At 41.2% G+C, this 19,056-nt stretch overlaps 1 protein-coding gene and 1 long non-coding RNA gene across 2 annotated transcripts; one reads left to right on the forward strand and one right to left on the reverse strand.

Annotated features, from left to right (window-relative positions):
* Nucleotides 1-5,365: 5,365 nt before the first annotated feature.
* LOC117742546 (transgelin-like) lies at nucleotides 5,366-9,865 on the reverse strand. The gene is made up of 5 exons (XM_034550035.1): nucleotides 9,655-9,865; nucleotides 6,598-6,784; nucleotides 6,337-6,508; nucleotides 6,055-6,157; nucleotides 5,366-5,981 (listed from the first exon to the last, which is right to left on the reverse strand). Exons 2-5 carry the CDS (start codon nucleotides 6,775-6,777, stop codon nucleotides 5,831-5,833), a joined length of 606 nt encoding a protein of 201 aa, XP_034405926.1. The 5' UTR covers nucleotides 6,778-6,784; nucleotides 9,655-9,865; the 3' UTR covers nucleotides 5,366-5,830.
* On the forward strand, nucleotides 7,378-11,088 carry LOC117742547. The gene is made up of 2 exons (XR_004611047.1): nucleotides 7,378-7,479; nucleotides 10,364-11,088. It is a non-coding gene; the product is annotated as an uncharacterized LOC117742547 (long non-coding RNA).
* The last annotated feature ends 7,968 nt before the right edge of the window (nucleotides 11,089-19,056 follow it).

The following is a 19,056-nucleotide window of genomic DNA, read 5'->3' on the forward strand; positions in this document are numbered from 1 at the left end:
CATCAGAAAGCTGCATTTGCTGCCCCTCACCGAGGGGCTGTGCAATTTGTAATGCAGTAATGCAGTAAAGTACTTAATTTTGTTATTTGATTTGATTTGAATAAATACAGTAAGTACAAGTTAACCATTGTAAGATGAATGTCACAATACAACATGAGAATGTGCAGCACACTCAGACACTACCGGTAATATATTGAAGTCATTAGTATTTCAAATAAATCATTTTATGAATAATTCAGTTTCTATTGAGTGTAAATCGTGTCATAGACATTTTGATACATTAACAGCAAAAAGGTTATCCTGCCCATGATATTTCATGACTGACTCCAGGATTCGTCCACAGACAAAAGTCCTCGTGTCGTTCACTGAGGAACTCAAAGCACTTTACAGCCTCGCTGCAGCAGCTAAATTGCAGCTCAGTCAAGCGAAAATGTGGGTTTTTGGCACCAGGCCAAGTGAGCTTTGAGGATTGAAGGGAAAACGTGGAGAATATTGAGCTTTTAACTTGTTACGCAGACTCAACAGCTTTGCCCTCCTCGTGGCACTTTGAATGGCAGGTTCACATCTCAATATTTGGCCTCAAACCAAAAGTTTCGGGGCCCGATTACCCAACATTTACACCTGATACTCCTGTGACCTACCTTTCTCACCCATTTATCCTTCAATGCAGCCGCTGAGAGAGCTGACACATGTAGGTCACACAACACTGCATCTTCCTCTGTGGTTCCCGCATCAAAAATATCCATGCCAATGAGTCAGTCTGCACGTTAACCTCAGCCTGGAGGCAATGGTTATCGTATATGATGTGATGCTTAACCATAATGAGTCTCCAAACCTGCAGTCTCTCTATTTCATAAACACAGTTGCTCGTCTCCATCTTGAAAACCACACTCGGGCAGAGAGGATCTCCGCCGCCAATCACAACTCAATGAAACCACATTGGAAGGCGGTGCACATTACAACCAATGTGGTTCATAATCTGCCACTGCAGCTGTTTAGCTCCATGGTGGCTTGTGTAGCACCATCTCTATACCTCACTGCAACGGGGCAGAAGAATTCCAGAGGGTCGACTCTGTGAACTGGCCATCCAAATCCATTCATGCCCATTGATTTTTGCGCTGCACTTCTCCAGAGTTGACTTTGGTCCTGAAGCTAAATATACAGCAGATCTCGGGTCAGCGTCAGGCCGTCCTTTTTACTTCCCCAGTCTTTCACCCTCAGGGCAATCATTTCTTGACTGCTGCCTTTTGTGACGTCCCTTAATGACCTCGCAGTGACATCGCCCTGCTGCATACAAACCAAAGCAGGCTAACGTTGCAGTATTGCTCCAATGTTTGGCGTTTCAATGTAGTTCAGAGCCAAATGCTCAGTTAGACATGCTGCCTATCGGAGGTCCACAGCCAATCACCGTGTCCTAATCAGGCTGGTTTTCTCAGCACTATTTAAACTGCTAAAAATCTGTTTTTCTCATATTCTCCCTTGTCCTCCCACTTCATGTTTAAGGTATATATGTACATGCATTGTGACTTTTGAAAAGGGGGTGGCCTCTTTCATAGAAACCATACATATCAACAAAGATAATTGTAATCTGTAATAAATTCCCATCTGTAGAAAGACTTCTACTGCAGGACAAGATTAGTTTTGTCGAAATGAAATAAAAATAGAGATTGATGTTAAGATGTGTGACATTTAAACCTACAAACAATCTCTATAATAGAACAATTGGCCCGCTCTTGGTGAAAGGTGTAAAGGTGTAAATCAGGGAAAAGCTCTTTGTGCCTGAGAAGGTGATACGAATGAGGCTGAACTTGTTATGGTCACGCCATAACTCAAGTTTTTCTGGAGTTTTCCTTGGCTTCCAGCTTCCAGCTTCACCCTGCTCTCTGTCTGCAATCAGCAATCAGCACACCGGTGGCCAGTCAGCTCATCAGCGCTGCAGTGTACGTATACGCCTCTGCTTTCAGTTTGGAGCCAGATTGTTGTCAGCTCTCCAGTGGGAAACACCTGACGGCTGAACTAAATCAGCCGAGAACGACACAGTGACGCGCTTTCTGATTTGACGCCATTTTTGTCCCTTGATGTAGACTAGAGCTCTTGTTGGAAAATTATTGTGATGCTATTGTTCTTGCAGGGGGGGGAGTCTCGCCGGTTATGTTTCACCTTTCACCAACCTTTCACTCGGATGTCCTAATCAGTGACCTCACCTCACGTCTTCACTGTCCGCCGCTTCAGTTCTTGCTCATAATCAGACTGAAAGTCCTTTTCATTGACTTGAGTCTTGAGATCTGGACCAGGCTACTTTAGTTCACCCCGACTGGATCAGATCTGGGACTTAACAATTTTGCATTATTTTGTATGGTTGCTCAAAAGGTTATGGTGCAATGATATATAATGATAAGATACAATGATAAGAAAAATGTACTTCTCTTGTACCTCTTTTTTTCAGTTGTGCAACATTGCATCCTTCCTCTTGAGACTGAAAACTAATTTTAAGAACTTCTAAATGACCTTCTGGTGTTAATGGAGCCCGCTCTCTCCTGAAGCATGGATGTATTGTAAGAACTCGATGGCGAACCCAAAGATGGCGCCTATTCAGTCAAATGACAATTGCTCACTTGGGCGCATATGTAAACAAACATTTCTAGTTTCTGGGTACGCGGCCCACTGAATATGTACATTAGTGTTTCTCCCGCTGGCCCCACCTAAGCCATGTATATATACAATGGGATAACTTTTACAAATATAACATTTCCATGGATCACAAATTCCTCACAGAAAGTAAAATGGGATGTTTGCAATTCGAGGTGCCTTGTTAATTATTGAGAAACAGTTTTTTGGGCTGCAGGGAGAGCAAGGGAGAGCAAGGGAGAGCAAGGTTGAGCGGCGGTGCCGTCTCCAGTTCTTATTTTACGTCCGTGTACTGGAGCCACTGGACCAGTGAGGCCTCCACCAGCTGGCTTTGCTCAATGATGGGAGAACAAAGTGTTAACTTCCCCATTCATATTTTTACAGACAGTCTGAGGATTTCAACTGGCATCTCTCCAGTCATAAGGCAACTTCTTTAACCTTGGGGCTAATCGGCGCCTCTGTTATGCCCCTTTATGGCAGCAAAGTGCATTCCTCTGCAGTGAGCCCGCTGGTGTGTTGGTGTTTCCACGCATTCATTAAAACCCTCAAGGAATGAAAAATACAAGCTCATGTGTAAAAAAGACCAGACGGCACTGATCTGTGAAAGATTAGCTGTGGAAACGTTTTAAACATCTAGACAGTGAGTGAAAGTGAAAGAATACATACAGCGTGACGTGTTTGTTTGAGCTCATTTGGGGAATATTTCAAACGTGTTTTTTAGTCTCATTAATTTCAGCTTCCTTCCACACTGACAGGGATGAGTTTCACAGAAGAGTTTTTAAGTTGTTACCCTGACACTCAACCTCAAAGTCAATGTGGTGTCTAATTTGAGGTAGAAATAAGGTACTTATACACACATCGTGTTTTACTCAGTAGTTCCAGTGCAGCGCTTTAGTAAATTAAGTACCCTGCTAAAGGAGTTTTCTTCTCTCAAGTCTCAAATGATCAATTAATGACAAATTAATTCTTAACTCATCACTTAACCGATTCATTAATTTATCATCAACAAGTTACACTCCCGTGTAACAAACAAGTCAGTCAATAAATGATGAATTAACAGTCATCAATGCAGCGGCGCTCCTGACACAATAGATGATAAAGGATCAGCTTCTATCTCCTCACACATGTAAGGCGATGAAACGACAGTGTGATGCATTTCTGAAAATAGTTTTCTCGATATCACGATCCCCCAATGACCACAAAGTGCTCAATGGCAATTAAATATAAAATATGAATTAAATGTAATGATTTTATTTAAATCTACTGCTTTATTGAATTATACTTGTCTGACATATACAATACAATATGTGTGTGTCTCGACCTAAGCACTGATGTTCACAACCAGTAACAATGTCCAGTGTCAAGAATGACTTGCAGGGACACAAAGCTGGAATGTGATGTTAACGGACCCATTGAGGAGAAGTGATGAACAGCGACAAAGCACATTAGTTAGTGTTGAAAGTGCTAGTGTTGAAATAATAAACCCTTTTTGGCAATTAAAATAATCTAAACTATATGGCTGAGAGAACCAGCCTCTGTCCCACAGAGACTAATGTCCTGCAGCATCAGCAGCAGCAGGAGGGAGCTTTAGTGCTGAGGACATTACAAACAGGACATTACCTCGCTCCATCAGAGGCCAATAGGTGCTGTAAAAAGTATTTATGAACTGTTTAATACACGTGTGACTGCACAGCGATCAGGCATGTAATGAGGAGCAGTTTTCTAACGCTTTCATTGTGATAATAATAGATTATAGAAACCAAAACTGAATTGAATCCATATGCCATCACAACTTGTACAGTAGATCAGGTTACCGCATGTTTTGCATTTATTTCAAATTCATACTTGTTTCTCATGAATTTACAATAAACAAATTTTCACCTCTGTGTGAAACGTTATTCACACAGTTTCATGTTCACACAACAAGAATGAGAAGGAATAAGAAGGAAGGAAGGAAGGGAGTCTTTTTGTTCGCCCCCCCCCCCCCCCCCCCCCCCCTTCTGCAATAATCCCTCCTTTTTTGGAAATACTCTTAGGTCCTCTGTTCTTTCTGGACCTATTCTCCTTCTGACCCCGGCCACCTTTCTCTCCCGGGTTCGAGTCCACCTGGACATTTCTATTTTTAAAAAAGTAGCACTTCTTCCTGTTGTTTCTTAATAATCTCCCTCTCTCATCAAACCTATCTTTATTCTTTTCTCCATCTTCTCCTTCCTACTTTTCTTTTCCATCGCCGGCCTTTTTTCTGAGACAGTTCATGCTGAACAGCTTAGTTTGTACTAAAGGAAAAACAGTATAAACAAAACCTTGGCAGGAGTTAGCGATAGTCCTCCTCTGAATCCCCCTTGTTTCCCTCGTTCCATCCAACCAGGCAAAGTCCGGCCAGGAAACATCCAGGCTGTATCCCCACCCGTCATCACTCCCACCCGTCGTGTTCTCCCTCCTCTCAAATTTGGGCAGACTTTTCTTTTTCTTTTTCATCTGCTTATCTCTACGTGGACTACAGCTCAGGTTTAAAGCAAACAAGGCTTGGTGTAATGTCACCTGCAGACTGTGACATGTTTATTATGGGTTGCTATGTACATTAGCTATCTCTTTTACTGTTTACATGGTGCCACCAGTCAATAAAGAATCAGAGCATTGTGATTTTGAGTGATCAATAGTGTTATCAGTACATGTGGACAACGCCTGCTACTTTCGTAATCTCTATCGTTAATCTATTCATCACACGAGAGGCTTCTTTAAAAGGTAAATCAAACTTTATTTCAAAAATCATTCTCATTATATATCACGTATTAAACGCTAAAAAGAAGGTCCGACACATTGATTACAAATCTAACTGCAGATTGTGTTATGGAGAAACCTCTGGATGTTTGGAAGGTAAGACATCTAAAATCTTGTGCTTTGCAGTGAAGCACATTTGATTTTTAGGAAGTGGGTTAAAACATGCAAAACAACTGGAATTGTCCTTTAAGAAAAAACTATAATTTACAATTCACTATGTCAAATGCTCTGTCAACTTTACTTACACTATTTAAGGAATCTATTTGTGGAGGCCTACTCAACATGAAGTGTGTGCACATCTTCTCATTGGTCCCTGTTTTGGTCCAGTTTAGCCTCGAAAACAGTCAGGTTACACTTCTCCTCATGGTCCTCGCTGGCCTTTCAGAGGGCAGACGAAGGAGTGTTTCAGCTCTGCACGGATTCACGGGTTGTTGATGATCTGCCTGGGTCGTCCGTAGCCCGTCATTCCAGCCTGAGATGCTCCTCTGTTTGTGCCCATTTGCAGGCCGATGACATTTTTGCCTTCGGTCAGCTGTTCCTCTGAGAAATCTCTCCTGTTCTCTTGGGCTTTCCTGCACACATACGGGCACACTTTGTATTACACAATGTCCACAGAGAAGCTAGTTTGAAAGCCCTTAAACTCACCTGTGGAACCAGTTGGGGTCTCCTTTGTAACACCCGTCGTTCTTTGTGACAGCCAAATTACCCAGAGCCATCAGGGTCCTCTGGACAGCAGCCATGTCCTTGCCTGAAGACATGCAACAGTTTTACATGAACAGAGCACACACCAAATACAGGGAGGGGCCAGTGACCTGTGCTCTGCGCTCCTCGCCACTGAATACCGTTTAATGTCCACACTTATGTTGCTGTAAATCTGCAAAATGCTTAATTCTGCTGTAATAATATCAGTTTTACTGGTTGTCTTACCTTCAAAGAGGTCTACAGTCTGAAATATGTCAGTTTTGGTGACTCCGTAGTTTTCTGCAGCTTTGAGGAACATGGATATTTGTTCCATCTGCTTGAACACCATGCTGGAGGTCTTAATGGTCTTTATCGGCTTGTTGGTAGCATACAGGCTGTTGATGAGCTCACTCAGCACCTATACAAACCAAGCACATCCCTCTTATTATACTCGACACAATGCAAACAACAATGCTGTTTTTACATTCATGAAAACACAACACTCACACATCCGTTCTTGAGCCAGTTTTGGAATCCGGTCTTGGCTGGCTCTGGCCGGCCCACTTCAGGGCCGCACTGAGCGACGATCCACTCCGTCAACCTTTCCTCCAGTTCTGGGTCATATTTCTTATCAATCTTACTCTGTACCTCCCGAGACAGACCAAAGCAAGGACCAATGTTTGACATGCTGATCCTGTTGGAAGGGAAAGATAGTGTTGGATAGCTTCGTAAACTTCCCTCCTCGGCAGCGTATTGTGTTCTTTTCAATATTGATGTTTGATAGATGACAGAAGGTTCTCATTTAAATCTCTGCCCTGCTCACACCCACAGTCCTGGCCTGCAGTCAGAACAAATAGCATCAGAGTCACTCTCATCCGGATGCGTGCATATGTGCCTGAATGTGTTTCTATTGTGTGTGAGAACTGTTTTTGGAGAACCTATTCATTTCAAACTTTCAGACTAAGCTTAGCATTTAAGACTGAAAAGAGGTGGAAAAAGCTTGCGATCCTCTCATCTGCGTTTGCCGACCACAGACTGAAGCTTTTTATTTCTATTATCCAGACCTTTATTGAACAAAGACAAGAAGCTGAACATGCTGTAGTGTAATGCTAATGTCTTAAAGGATTACAACCCTGCTGTAAGTAATTGGTTGGCCTATCTCACTTATTAATGTAGTACGAGCTTCCTGTTGGCTTCAGTAGAACGGCCCTGCTCTCTGCATCCTGTTTGCTCATTCGTTACTTCCTTCCTCCCTCCCTGACATGTCCTGTTCAAAAGGACTCTAAACAGAACAACACCGCTGCTCACCATAGCGATGAGCTTTCAGCAGCAACAACAACAAAACAAAACTCCTCCATTGAGTCTGTTAAAACATGAACGTATGAGACGGTACGCCAAGTCACAGCGCCTCCTTTTACAAATTTTAATAATTGAGTTACGCAAACTGGAAAAGCAGATAGCATTTGGAGGAAAATCTTTCGATCTGACATTTCTTTACTTCCTTCCCCAAGTATACGTACACGTTCTGGTTTGTATATGTTCTGCAAATATATGGGAACTTTCCATTTGTGTCGCATTTTAAAAAGGCTGGAGGCGTACTCTGTTGTATTGTCTGCCAGGACTGAAAGACACACCTTTTAGATCTTGAAAAACAAAGGTTTCTCAGTCTTACGCAATATGTGCTGATCGTTTGACAGATTATTTGTGAGTCTCGCCGCTCCAAACTGGAGCCCATGCTGCCATTGATCGTACTCGTAGCTCTGTTCATTGTCTGAGCTCGCAGTGGTTACAGCGGCATGTGGGGGAGATGCAACTTCCTGTCCGCTTAGTGACTCCTCAACCAGTTTGTCACAACAACAAGGGTGAAGTAAACATCCAAACATCAGAAACTGAAGAGCAACCTCTTTCTCAAACTCGGGGGTTCAATCTATTTTGTTCTGGCGCGTCCCAGTGAACATCCAGCAGCTGCAAACATCAGGATTTACCTCTGCATGCAGTGAACAAGGAGGGATGATGAACTTCAGATTAAATGTAACCTGCACACTGATCTCTGGACAAGGCAGGGAGCTGTGGTTTGAGGTCACAAGTTTGGGTCAACGCCATTCAGACAGAGAGTTTGCACAGGTGTTTGAATGTGTGTTTTGGAAGATTATGGAGACCTGTACACTTTAGAAATTAACTGGGAGCGGCCAAGTAGCTCCTGAGAACGTCTTGTAATCATAGTCACAGCTACAACACCCCACAAATACCATGATGTCCATAAACAGTGGTGTGTGCTGCAGAGGTGATTAAATATGGAAAAGGTGTGTCATAAACATGTTTATGCGTTGCTCATACATGCTGTGGTAACTGTCCCTTTTAATTTCAAATTAACATATTTACAAATGAGTGTCAGTTTAATTTCAGTAATTCCAGTTTATTATTTGTTTAAGGTCAAAAGTCAAAGCAAACTGCCTCAGTGCACATCTTTTATTTTATATATTTTATTTGGTCCAGTAGTACTCAAACAACAGTCAAGTAAGAAACTATTGCACACTGATGTGATTATGTGTCACTAAACTATTATTTCATGAGCTTTTCCATTAATCCCCTGCTTTACCTTTACACCGTCTTTAATACCTTGACTGCTACCCTCAGCCGTCTGTTTCAGCCAACTGATCCGCTCCTGTGTGTCATCTGGGGGTTAAGAGCCTCCAGTTGTTACTCTCTCACCCCCACCTGAAGGCTTCCACGTTTTGTAATTTACAGTCATCTGTGACAGGATGTTTCATAATGCTCTTGCTATTGCAACAGGGCTGCAAAAACAATATCATTGCTAGTTATTGAGTAAAATTCACCCCCATCTCAACTCAGTTTGACGTGGGACTCATTTGGCTCAGGAAATGACTAAAAGGTCCTTTTGAAACCTTTGTTATGTGTACACAATGGATTACCTGTGTCACAGGATTATTTCTACACTGCTACTGCTGACACAGTCTGTTCATTCAATACTCTGTATTGCTATCTTATCACTGAAGATAGTGAGAACAGTCCAAACACCTCTGGAAAGTTGCCTCTCAGTCTAAAGCCCTCGCCTGCACGTAACACTTTACTGTGCTCCATAAACGTGACACGGTGTGTGACAAACACATGAAGACATTTACTGCCCTATCCTGAACCACCCGCCTGGTGTTCAGAGCATGTTAAACCTGAAGATTACACATTATTAGACAGTATTGGCTTCATGTTGAAGGCGGAAGCCTCTGGAGCCATGAGGTCTAAGATAAGAGTGCTCAGAGCAATGGTAGAAAAGAAACAGGATTACATAACACAATGATTTACAGTGTTTAGCTCTGTTCTGTGTCTGATCAAACAGGAGCGAAGCGAAGAGGGAAGGACACAGAGTACGAGGGTGTGGTGTATGATATGGTACTCGTTTCCTGCACAGAGTTAGCCACAAGCTTCAAGCAACAAAGAAATCTTTTGACTGCCAGCGAGAAATCAGAAAACTAAGATTGAGTGAGGGAGAGAGAGAGAAAAAAAGAAGAAGAAGAAGAAGAAGAAGAAGAAAAGGTGTTTACTTACTTTGTGTAGTGGCTTTCAGGTGAATACAGGTGAGTTAGGGCGTGCGTTGCTGTGATCCCGCTCTTCTTCTTTGCAACACAGTGCTGACTGCCAATACAAATACAGCACAAACACCCTTGTCTGAATTATATGACTTCACCACATTCAACAGAAGAGAGAGAGAGAGAGAGAGAGAGAGAGAGAGAAATGCCTTCCTGTCTTCTTATTTCACTCTATGACCCGCCCCTTTGCTCATTCTCTTTTTCCTCACTCGGATTGTAATTCCTTATTTAGGAGAAGGACAGGAAGGAAAAAGAGGGCATGTGACTGGATAGTTTGGTGTGGTCGCTGAAAAGAATTCTCCAAATTTCTCCCTCCACCACTAAAGAACGAGACAGGATTAGGAAGGAGGGGGGGAGGGATGATAAAAAAAATCCTGGAGAACAGTGCAGTTTGAGGCAGCACAGGAAGGGAGTAACAGTAATTAGAGAGCAGTGAAGCACATGTGGGAGATTATTTATTGCCTTAATTCACACTGGTGATGTTTGTGTCTGAAAGTGAAACAGGCAGCTCTGGAATGTAAATCCCTTCCTCTCTGTTGGGGTTCACTTCAAGACACAATAACGAGGAAGGAGAGAAACAGATTATTATAACACTTCACAACATGTTGTCCTCATGGCTGTCAATGTGAACTCAGACATCTGGACCTGTGTCGTGTCCTTGTGTACAGTTTCAGCTCAAAGGCTGCAGTTGTACATCCGGGCGGTTTCCATGACAGCAAGGAGAGACACTCCCTCAGAGGCATTCCAACCATGTCGGCCTCGTCGACTGAAGCAAGTCAGGACCCGACGGGGGCTTTTGAGACATGACGATGCCATCGGACGTGATAACACTGTGTGGAGTCGGCAACATGTGAAGTCATCAACCGAGCCCAACGGCCATGAATGTGTGGGTGTGTGAACGTTCATGTCAGCTATGCTTTGTGTCATTTCGACTACAGGACTGACGTCTAATGTTCAACCAGCAGGACGTCTGCAGGGTTAATGATTATCACAACCTGAAAGTGGTTTCGTTGCGGTTGAATATTTCCTGTTTCCTGCATAGAAACTGTAACTGCATTAATGTGCAGGAGCAGTCAGCTGACCTTGTTTTTATTTAATATTTGAGTTGAATAATTATAATAAATGGATTATGTACTGCTTAATCAATCAAGTCAACTCCAAAAGAACAGAAAATTAAGAAGAACAGGACAACACTGTAGTGAAATACACCTCCTCGCCTTATTTTCTGTGTGGCGGTTTGGTTTCAATGGGGCGTGTGGAATTAATTTGGTTAGTGCTGAATAGATCCTTCTAACATATGTGTTTAATCTAACTGTGACACATTGAATTCATACATAACAAGTAAATACATATAACATTTTTAATAATAATAAATGTATTGTATTTCACTTCATTCTTTTGTTGATTTGTTTTAATTTAAGCATTTTAAAACTTCCATATTTTAGACTTTTGCCAATTTTTGCTTTCATATGGGTTTTCACCTATTATCACTTCATTATTGACTAATTTAATATAATTGTGATGTTTGACAATACTCAAAAAGGGCCCATTCTGCATCATAACAACGTTTACTTTTGATACACATTTTTGTAATAATACTGTTGTACTTGTTGAATACTTGACTTTTAGATACTATTGTTACACTTTTATTTAAATAAGGGAATTGAGTACTTTCTGCACTAGTGGTAAGCACCTAAATATACAGTGAACTGGTTGAGACGCGGGGTGTTTCTTGGCAGACTGTTCATATTCAACCAAATGACAGATAGCTGTCTGTGTGAGAGAACATGGGAAAAATTATCCAGCAAACTTGTTAAAAGTAAAAATACACACAGACGAGAAATTCAACATGTGGTTGAGCTCTGTGCGAGGGGGAAACACTCACCTTTTTTCCAATCTGAATCGTTAACAGTTTATTATTTTTCTCACTGAAGCCAGATACCTTGTCCTGAACATGATGCTATACCTATAACATAAAGACATTGTATTGTGTCTTTACTTTGCATCTCTAAATTGCTGCCTTTGCAGGAACGCTTCTTTTCAATTCCAGATGCCAACTGGCCCTCCTGTGAATCTCGACAGGCTGTTCCTGCACTACAGCAACATCTGGTGGCTCAGGGGGACAGATAGCAGACCTCCTCTCACTGCTAACTTCTTCCTCTGTCTGTGGTGTCGATTTAACTCCAAGGGTGCAAACAGCGAAAAGAAGCATTATATCCCCACACTGCTACTTTTTAATGTGATTGTGTTCAAAAAGAGGACAATTTGAGATATCATACTCATTGTCCTCTAGAATTAACCTCATCCTGGTGACAGATTTAACAGATTTAGGCCCACACTTCAGGGTGTTGATGCTGAGAGCCGCTGATTGAAAAAGGGACTGCATGGAGGACGCAACACTGTGATGTCATTGGCTTGTAAAATCGTATGCTGTTACGCAGAAAAATAAATAAACAGATGGAGAAGAATAACTGAGCAGGGACGACAACCATTAAAGAAAAGTGGTGCAGGTTTTTTGTTGTTGTCAGTCTGAATAATTAAAGTACAAACCCTATTTTGGGTCTAAAAACAAAAATAAATATTGATGCTCCAGAAGATTTTGTCCCAGCGGACTTTTTACTTTTAAAGTTATAAATACTCAAAGTAGAGTGTGCTGTCTTTGGTTGAAACAACAAGAGATTTCAGCATCTCTGTGTGACACAGCACAGTGAATTCACAGACACGAGAGCCCTTCAGGCTCTACATATGCCAGGCAGGGTCTGGACAAAATGGTCTGTCAGTCAGTTGGTCCACCACTTTGGTCCAGACTGAAATGTCTCAACAACTTTTGGGAAACGTTAATGTTCCCCCACAGGAGGAATTGTAGTAACTTTTCATTTAACGTCAACCCAAGAACAATATTTCTTTGTAAATACCTGCTGAACTGTACTTTGTTGTCAGTGCTAACTAGCATAGTAAACATAGCTGCTAGCTAGCAGCATGTTAGCTTTGTCATTGGGAGAATAAATAGACTGTAGGGAGAATGTCAGCATTTAGCCTATGAAGCTGATAGCTTATCTGTATACAATTACGATCTGGTATTGCTCTCATGAAAATATCGTAAAGGAAAAAAATGACAAAATCTGATTTGCACAACAAAGGGAACTTGGTTTGTCTTTCAGTTTAAATTGTCATGTGCCTAATATTATGAAGTAAAACATGCCATGTTTTACTTTGAAGTGGCTATCAAGAGGGTAAAATCATTCAATATTATTTGTTTGGTATCAAGCCAAGGATGCTGCTTATGCTTTAAACCTTTGATAATGTATTGCCTCATTTTATTCGGCATGGGACTAAGTTCCTGGTTTTGTTAGCATATTTCTGTAAAAGCTCCCATGGCTAACTGCCAGCTTGACTAACTAAATCCTAATGTGATTGTGTACCGTTGGTCCTTGAAACTGGGTCTCCACATACTAAGTAGTGTGTCAGCTTAAAGGATACCTGAAAGGAATTATTATTATTTCAGTATTGCTTTTTTTTAGGACATTTCAAGCATAGAACATTTCATATTTAACAACCTGCAGTCTTGTCTTGTGGGATGCAAAAGCAAACCATCATGACAAATGATAAAGAAAGCATCTTGCACATTGTATTAGGAACAGACAATGTTTTGGACCAGTCGACAGGACAACCTCTTTAACTCGATATGTCATGCACACAGCCACAGATCATCAGTAGCAGTGAGCTGTGGGAGAAGGCTAGATGGATGAATAAAGAACCCTAAATTAAAACCACAGGAGGTCCTGCAGTGCCTGATCCTTTAGGACAAAATACCAGTTAGACACAACATGGAACATCTGTTTAAATTCCTCATTTATTCACAACCTTCTTTCCAATTTCAGTCTGTGAAACTGTGCCAGAAGGCCACTGGATATAATTACATACTCTCTTTTCTCTCAGTACTGCAGCAGTTTTAACCCAGTATAGCTCTGTGCCATTTGAGTGGTTGGATGAATAACATCTGTACAGCATGACTTCAGATGTCGCGAAGACACACTTCAGACATGCTGACAATCTGATTATAACAGTGTGGGATTTGCATTAGTATGTTCTGAAGTGTGTCGTTTACTGTAGTGAGCAGTTTGGTCCTCTTGGAGGCGCCGTGTGAACTGTACTACGAAACACAATGTTCACTCTGCTGTCACTCAGCCTCTCAACTGTGACCCCTAAATGTCCATATAAATCTTCTGCTGTGCACATCCCCCCTCTAATAATGCTATGAGACGGGAACCAGCTGGCCAGAAAAAAGGGTCTACAGTGCAATTCGCATGTTCACGCTGGAGATGGTGTGTGTGATTACTCACAACAGTAATCAGGTAATTACTTGTTTACATCCCGGCTCAAATCAGATGATTGTAGCCTCTGCCCTTAAGAAATGGGACTACATGCCAATGTCACATGTTGAAGACACACCTGCATTGGAGACATCTGCATGCTCTGCTACTTGACTTCATTGCACTAAGCTGATGCCAACTAAATGCTATTTGGTGCAATTACAAAATAAGAATTCCACTTAATTTATTTGACCTCTGTTTATTGATCCAGGAGGCCAAGGTGCATGTGTGGGGGTGCAGAGGGAGGACTTTTGAGCCATGGGTCCTTGGGGTATTCTGTGTATTTTGTTGTGTGTATGGACAGATCATGCTGCACAGGAGCTAGGAGTTCACCCAATTGTTTTGGGGTATAATGTAGTTTGTGCAAACAGTTTGTGCATTTCTGTCGAGTGCATCCAGCTCTACATCAGTCTGCTTCTAATCCCACATTGTACTGGAAAGAAAATTGTGTGGTGGAGTGTTTATGAAATGTCTCTGGGTTGCTGTTTAGTAGAAGTCTCGCTCTCTGTGTTTCAGAGAACGGATGCAGCAGGAGCTGTGTGTTCTTAATCCAAGTGCTTTACAAATAAAATGCATTATTATTATTATTAATTATTATTATTATGTTCTCTCTGGCCTTATGTGGAGCTGGTCTAATAACAGAAGGCGTTAAACCTGCTTGTGGATGCATTTTTCCTCTAAATCCCAACCTCAGAAGATTTGTATCTGAGACGGATTCCCAATTGTCCTCTGCTCAGGTCTTTACGTACTGATATAATGAGACCAGCAATACTTCCAGAGCTGCCCATACTGACAAAAACAATTTCAGCATTACAGCAAAATTGTATTTGTATATCAAGGTTCCCGTGACATTAGTTTGACAGTAGTATTCAAAGCCATGCCGGATTACAAAAATACAATCAGCATCAAATGACCCACAATTTTCCACATCGTCAACTGGGAAAAACACGAGAGCGTTGTGTGTTTCATGTCTTAGGTGCTGCCAGTACATGATATGTGTTTTTGAGCCGGATCTTTTAAAATATGTGCAAACATGCATTTTCACACATCATGCTTCAGCTATGGAATGACTTTTTAGCTCTTAAAGCAGAACAAGAAATTCAATCTTACCAACTTCTCAACTCCTTACACTGACATAATATTTTAATTTTGTTCCCTGTCTTTTTGGTGATCACTAGAGAACCCCGAAAGTGTAATATCAGTAGTTGTTGGAAGATTATTGCTGGATTTATGTTGGCACCATTTGACCAAGTGATCTGATAGACCAAATTAGAAACATCAGTCATACAGACCTCAGTTTGTCCCTCATGTCATGAAACTAAATTACCAGAACATCCACATTAGAGCCAGAGTGTATTGTCAGGGGTATTTTAGAGATACATCTAAATCTGTCTCCTACACAAGTTCACAAAAATGAATGAATCCAGTAAAATGGTGTACTAGTCTTGACTAGGTCTGGAAAGCTCTGAATAATACCATCAGTCATATTTCCAGGATTAATGGGGACAGAGTCAACATCAGCAGTTATAAAAGAAGATAATGAAAGCTGGTGAGCTGTTGGGAGAAGATGTCTCAGTTTTCTTTCTTTTGTCAGCAATCTCTTTGAAAAAAACCCAAAGAAACCCTTTGTGGTGAGAGAAAGGGGCAGTTTAAGAGAGAGAAGGGGGTGAAGAAGGGCTTTTCATGCAGTACTTCAGCAGCTTTGACAGACATAAACAAGGAAGACATTCATGTGAGACCCAGGTGGAAAAGCCTGAGCAGGCCTATACATGAAAGAGGACGGAGAAGGTCAGAGGAAGGCAGGAGGGCAGAGTAAAATGTGGAGGAAGCAGTGGAAAGAGCGAGCAATGAGTCAGGTGGAGGAGGAGAGGACCAGATGGAGACAGAGAGAGAGGAAGGGCAGAGAGACTGTGCCAAGCAGGGCTTTCACGCGAGGAGACCAAGTCACTTGCGGAGAGCAGAATGGAGACTGACACAAATTGATGGGCCGAGACATTAGGAGGCTAGAAGTGGAGCAGGCTCCAGAGAGGAATAAGCCAACTCCAATTTCATCTTCATGAATGAATGAAGAGGCAGAGAGGGAAAATACTGTATGTGGAACAAGGGAGAGGAATAATGAAATGATTCTTCGCTTATTGCTGTCTTATCACAGGGATAGTAATGAATCAGTTGTGGAGAGTAGGTCACAGAGCGGATGAAAATTTGATGAGGAGACAACGGTGAATGCCTGGGATTGGACCGTCAATGGCAATCAATCTGCTTACACAGATTCATCCTTTCAGAGAATATATCTGTATTTGTCTGGGATTTATTTAGGGTAAAGGTCAGAAAAAAAAGATTTACATTGAACACCTTACACCAGTAATATCCAGGAAGCCAGTCACTTCCTGCTTAGCAACCTGGAATTTTTTTGCAGATCTAATGGATTGGATAGGTATATAATAACTGGTACAGTTTATAATTCCTTTGGTTTTACTGATGTTTTAGTGTTTTATGCTTTGAGAAAAAAAAAGGAGACAGAGAGAACATGTAACTGTGTTATGAGCTATAAATTCACTTTATACACATAATGCCACTTTATTGGAGAGCAGGAAGGAACACTTTAGAAAAGAAAAAAGGTTAAACAATGGTTCTTACTGTCACTGTCCAAATATGTTTGGCCCAGCTCGCCCATCCATCTTGTTACATTTTGTGCATTTGTTATTTTTGTCATTGACAATTAGCACGCTATCTCTCTACCAATGTAACATTTTGTATAACTCCCCTAACCCTTCCTGTGATAGTTAACTGTCTATTTGCATGCTTTAATGCATGAGTAAGCAGGCAGGATGAACTCCTAAATTGTAGTTACTAAACTGTGTGTACTAACTGAACAAATGTCAAGGTATGTGGGAGTTGATATGATCCGAGTATATAGAAACACCTGCAAATCTTTTCTGGTCATGCCACAGACTAGTACAAAGCACTGCCAGTGTGTAATGTCTTCTCATACAGCAGAAGGGGAGAGAGCCCGTATTTAAGTTTCCTCTTTAATTCTGTTGGGCTGTACCGCATCTGATTGAAGAACAATGTATGTGTTGTAAAAAAGCTCCGTAGATGATCAACGTTGAATATAAAATGATTATACACAAAATAATTTACATTTGAATATGGAAAACTAGACTCTAAAAATGGTTGCTCTGCTAACTCCGGCTGAAAACGTCAGTCTTGTAATCCAGAAAACCGAAGCAGAAATCAAACCATGACCAAGACCACAGTGTATTGACCGCTCTGAAAATCCTCTCTCCTCCATCAAACCATCCACCGGAAAGGGCACTTTTCATTAAAACACTATGTGCAATATAATGGGGGTATTATTATAGGGTTTTGTAGTTTCTGCTCTATACTTTACAAACGATTATTGTGAGTTGTTAACTAAAGACATTTTTAGCAGGGAATTACTGTACTTACCTGTATCTTGACTTGCTCCGCAGCTGCATGGTAAAGCGCAGAACAGCAGGCGTCTAACTTTCTCGTTGAAAGAGTCTCAAGCTGCTGCGGAGCGAGAGATGGTGCAGTGTTGTTCCTGTAGTCTCTGTGGTGCTTAACATCATTACTCTGCCCCCGTCACCACAGCAACCGACCTGGCTGCATCCTCAGAAATGCTTTTGTTTAGGCATTTATTGACTTGTGTGTGTGTGTGTGTGTTATTGTTGTTGTTGTTGTTGTTGGGTGCTTGTTTATGTGAATGTATATCAGCACACATCAAAGAATCAATCATGGCAACCCACATGTCAATAAGAACACTGTGTGGCCTTTAAGTGAATGAACAACAACCAATCTCATTACTCTACATCCGATCAGACAATCGACTTTATTAACACAGTTCTTCATCATCAGCATCATCAGCATCATCATCCTTGTCCCTCTTCCTCTAGTCCCACTGTGCTTTCTGTGTTCCCCAGGACACGGTCACATGACGCCTGAAGGTTTAATAACACTAAAAGGTCCACCGCCCCACCCTCTCCTCTCTCCCTCAGTAACCTCGCTCATTACTGAAATGATCAGGTCCGCTTTAATAGCTTACGAGCCCACGAGTAACGCTGATTCTGAGAAACAATATAGTATATATATATATATATATATATATATATATATATATATGTATATGTACAATATACATATATATATATATATATATATATATATATATTGTATATATGTATATGTACAATTTAACTGCAAAAACATTGAAGTTATTAGTGTAAATTAGCAATAACATGTTGGAAAGTTTTTGCATGATAAATATACTTTAGTCGGGAGTTTTATATCTAGGAAATACACGTTAAATCTATAATTTATCAACAGAAACTCAGACTGCACAAATGTATCTCTCATAGTATCGTTTCTCAGCGTTGAATAATAAATGTTAAAGCAGGTTTTGAATCTGTGCAGCTGAGAGCACTGCATTATATACTCTGTGTTGTGTATTCCACTGTATTATGCACAGCATGAAAAGCGACTGTATGTTTTATGTTTCTGTAATACTACACCGCCGTCCACACCACCACCAGTGGAAAGTAAAGAAGTAGATCTACTCAAGTTCAAAACTGTTGCTGCAACCCATTAAACAGCTCTTTGTCTCAAACTAAGACGATCCGCTGTGGTTGTGGTTTTAAACATGCCGATATGGACCACCGCCCCCCCTGAGCTGATGGGTTGACTTTGGAGTTACTTGAAAGCCTTCTGCGTCTCATACAGACGCTAAAGGGCGCCTTGTGTTAGACGCAGAGGGGCGGGACGCGGTAAGCGTCGGTATTTGATGACCTGGGAATGTACCGAAGAGTATTATAAAGGACTTAAAAATATATATTTGAGCCAGAACTCAAATCATAATCCTCTTCTGAAGGGTTGAGACTGGTGAAATATGACAAACTTGTAAAACAGACTTTTTTTCTGTATGATGATTGATAGTTTTTGCTTATAAAACTTCTGTACTAATACTTTTA

This window comes from Cyclopterus lumpus, chromosome 14 (assembly GCF_009769545.1).
Source record: "Cyclopterus lumpus isolate fCycLum1 chromosome 14, fCycLum1.pri, whole genome shotgun sequence".
Lineage (NCBI taxonomy): Eukaryota > Metazoa > Chordata > Actinopteri > Perciformes > Cyclopteridae > Cyclopterus > Cyclopterus lumpus.

What these genes read in the sequence shown, in the direction of transcription:
- LOC117742546 (XM_034550035.1), bottom strand. Translation starts at nt 6,777, where the DNA reads ATGTCAAACATTGGTCCTTGCTTTGGTCTGTCTCGGGAGGTACAGAGT. An exon ending in ACTGGCTCAAGAACGGATGT is followed by an intron (nt 6,509 to 6,597) that starts GTGAGTGTTGTG and finishes TGGTTTGTATAG; the next exon opens with GTGCTGAGTGAGCTCATCAA. An exon ending in GACTGTAGACCTCTTTGAAG is followed by an intron (nt 6,158 to 6,336) that starts GTAAGACAACCA and finishes GCATGTCTTCAG; the next exon opens with GCAAGGACATGGCTGCTGTC.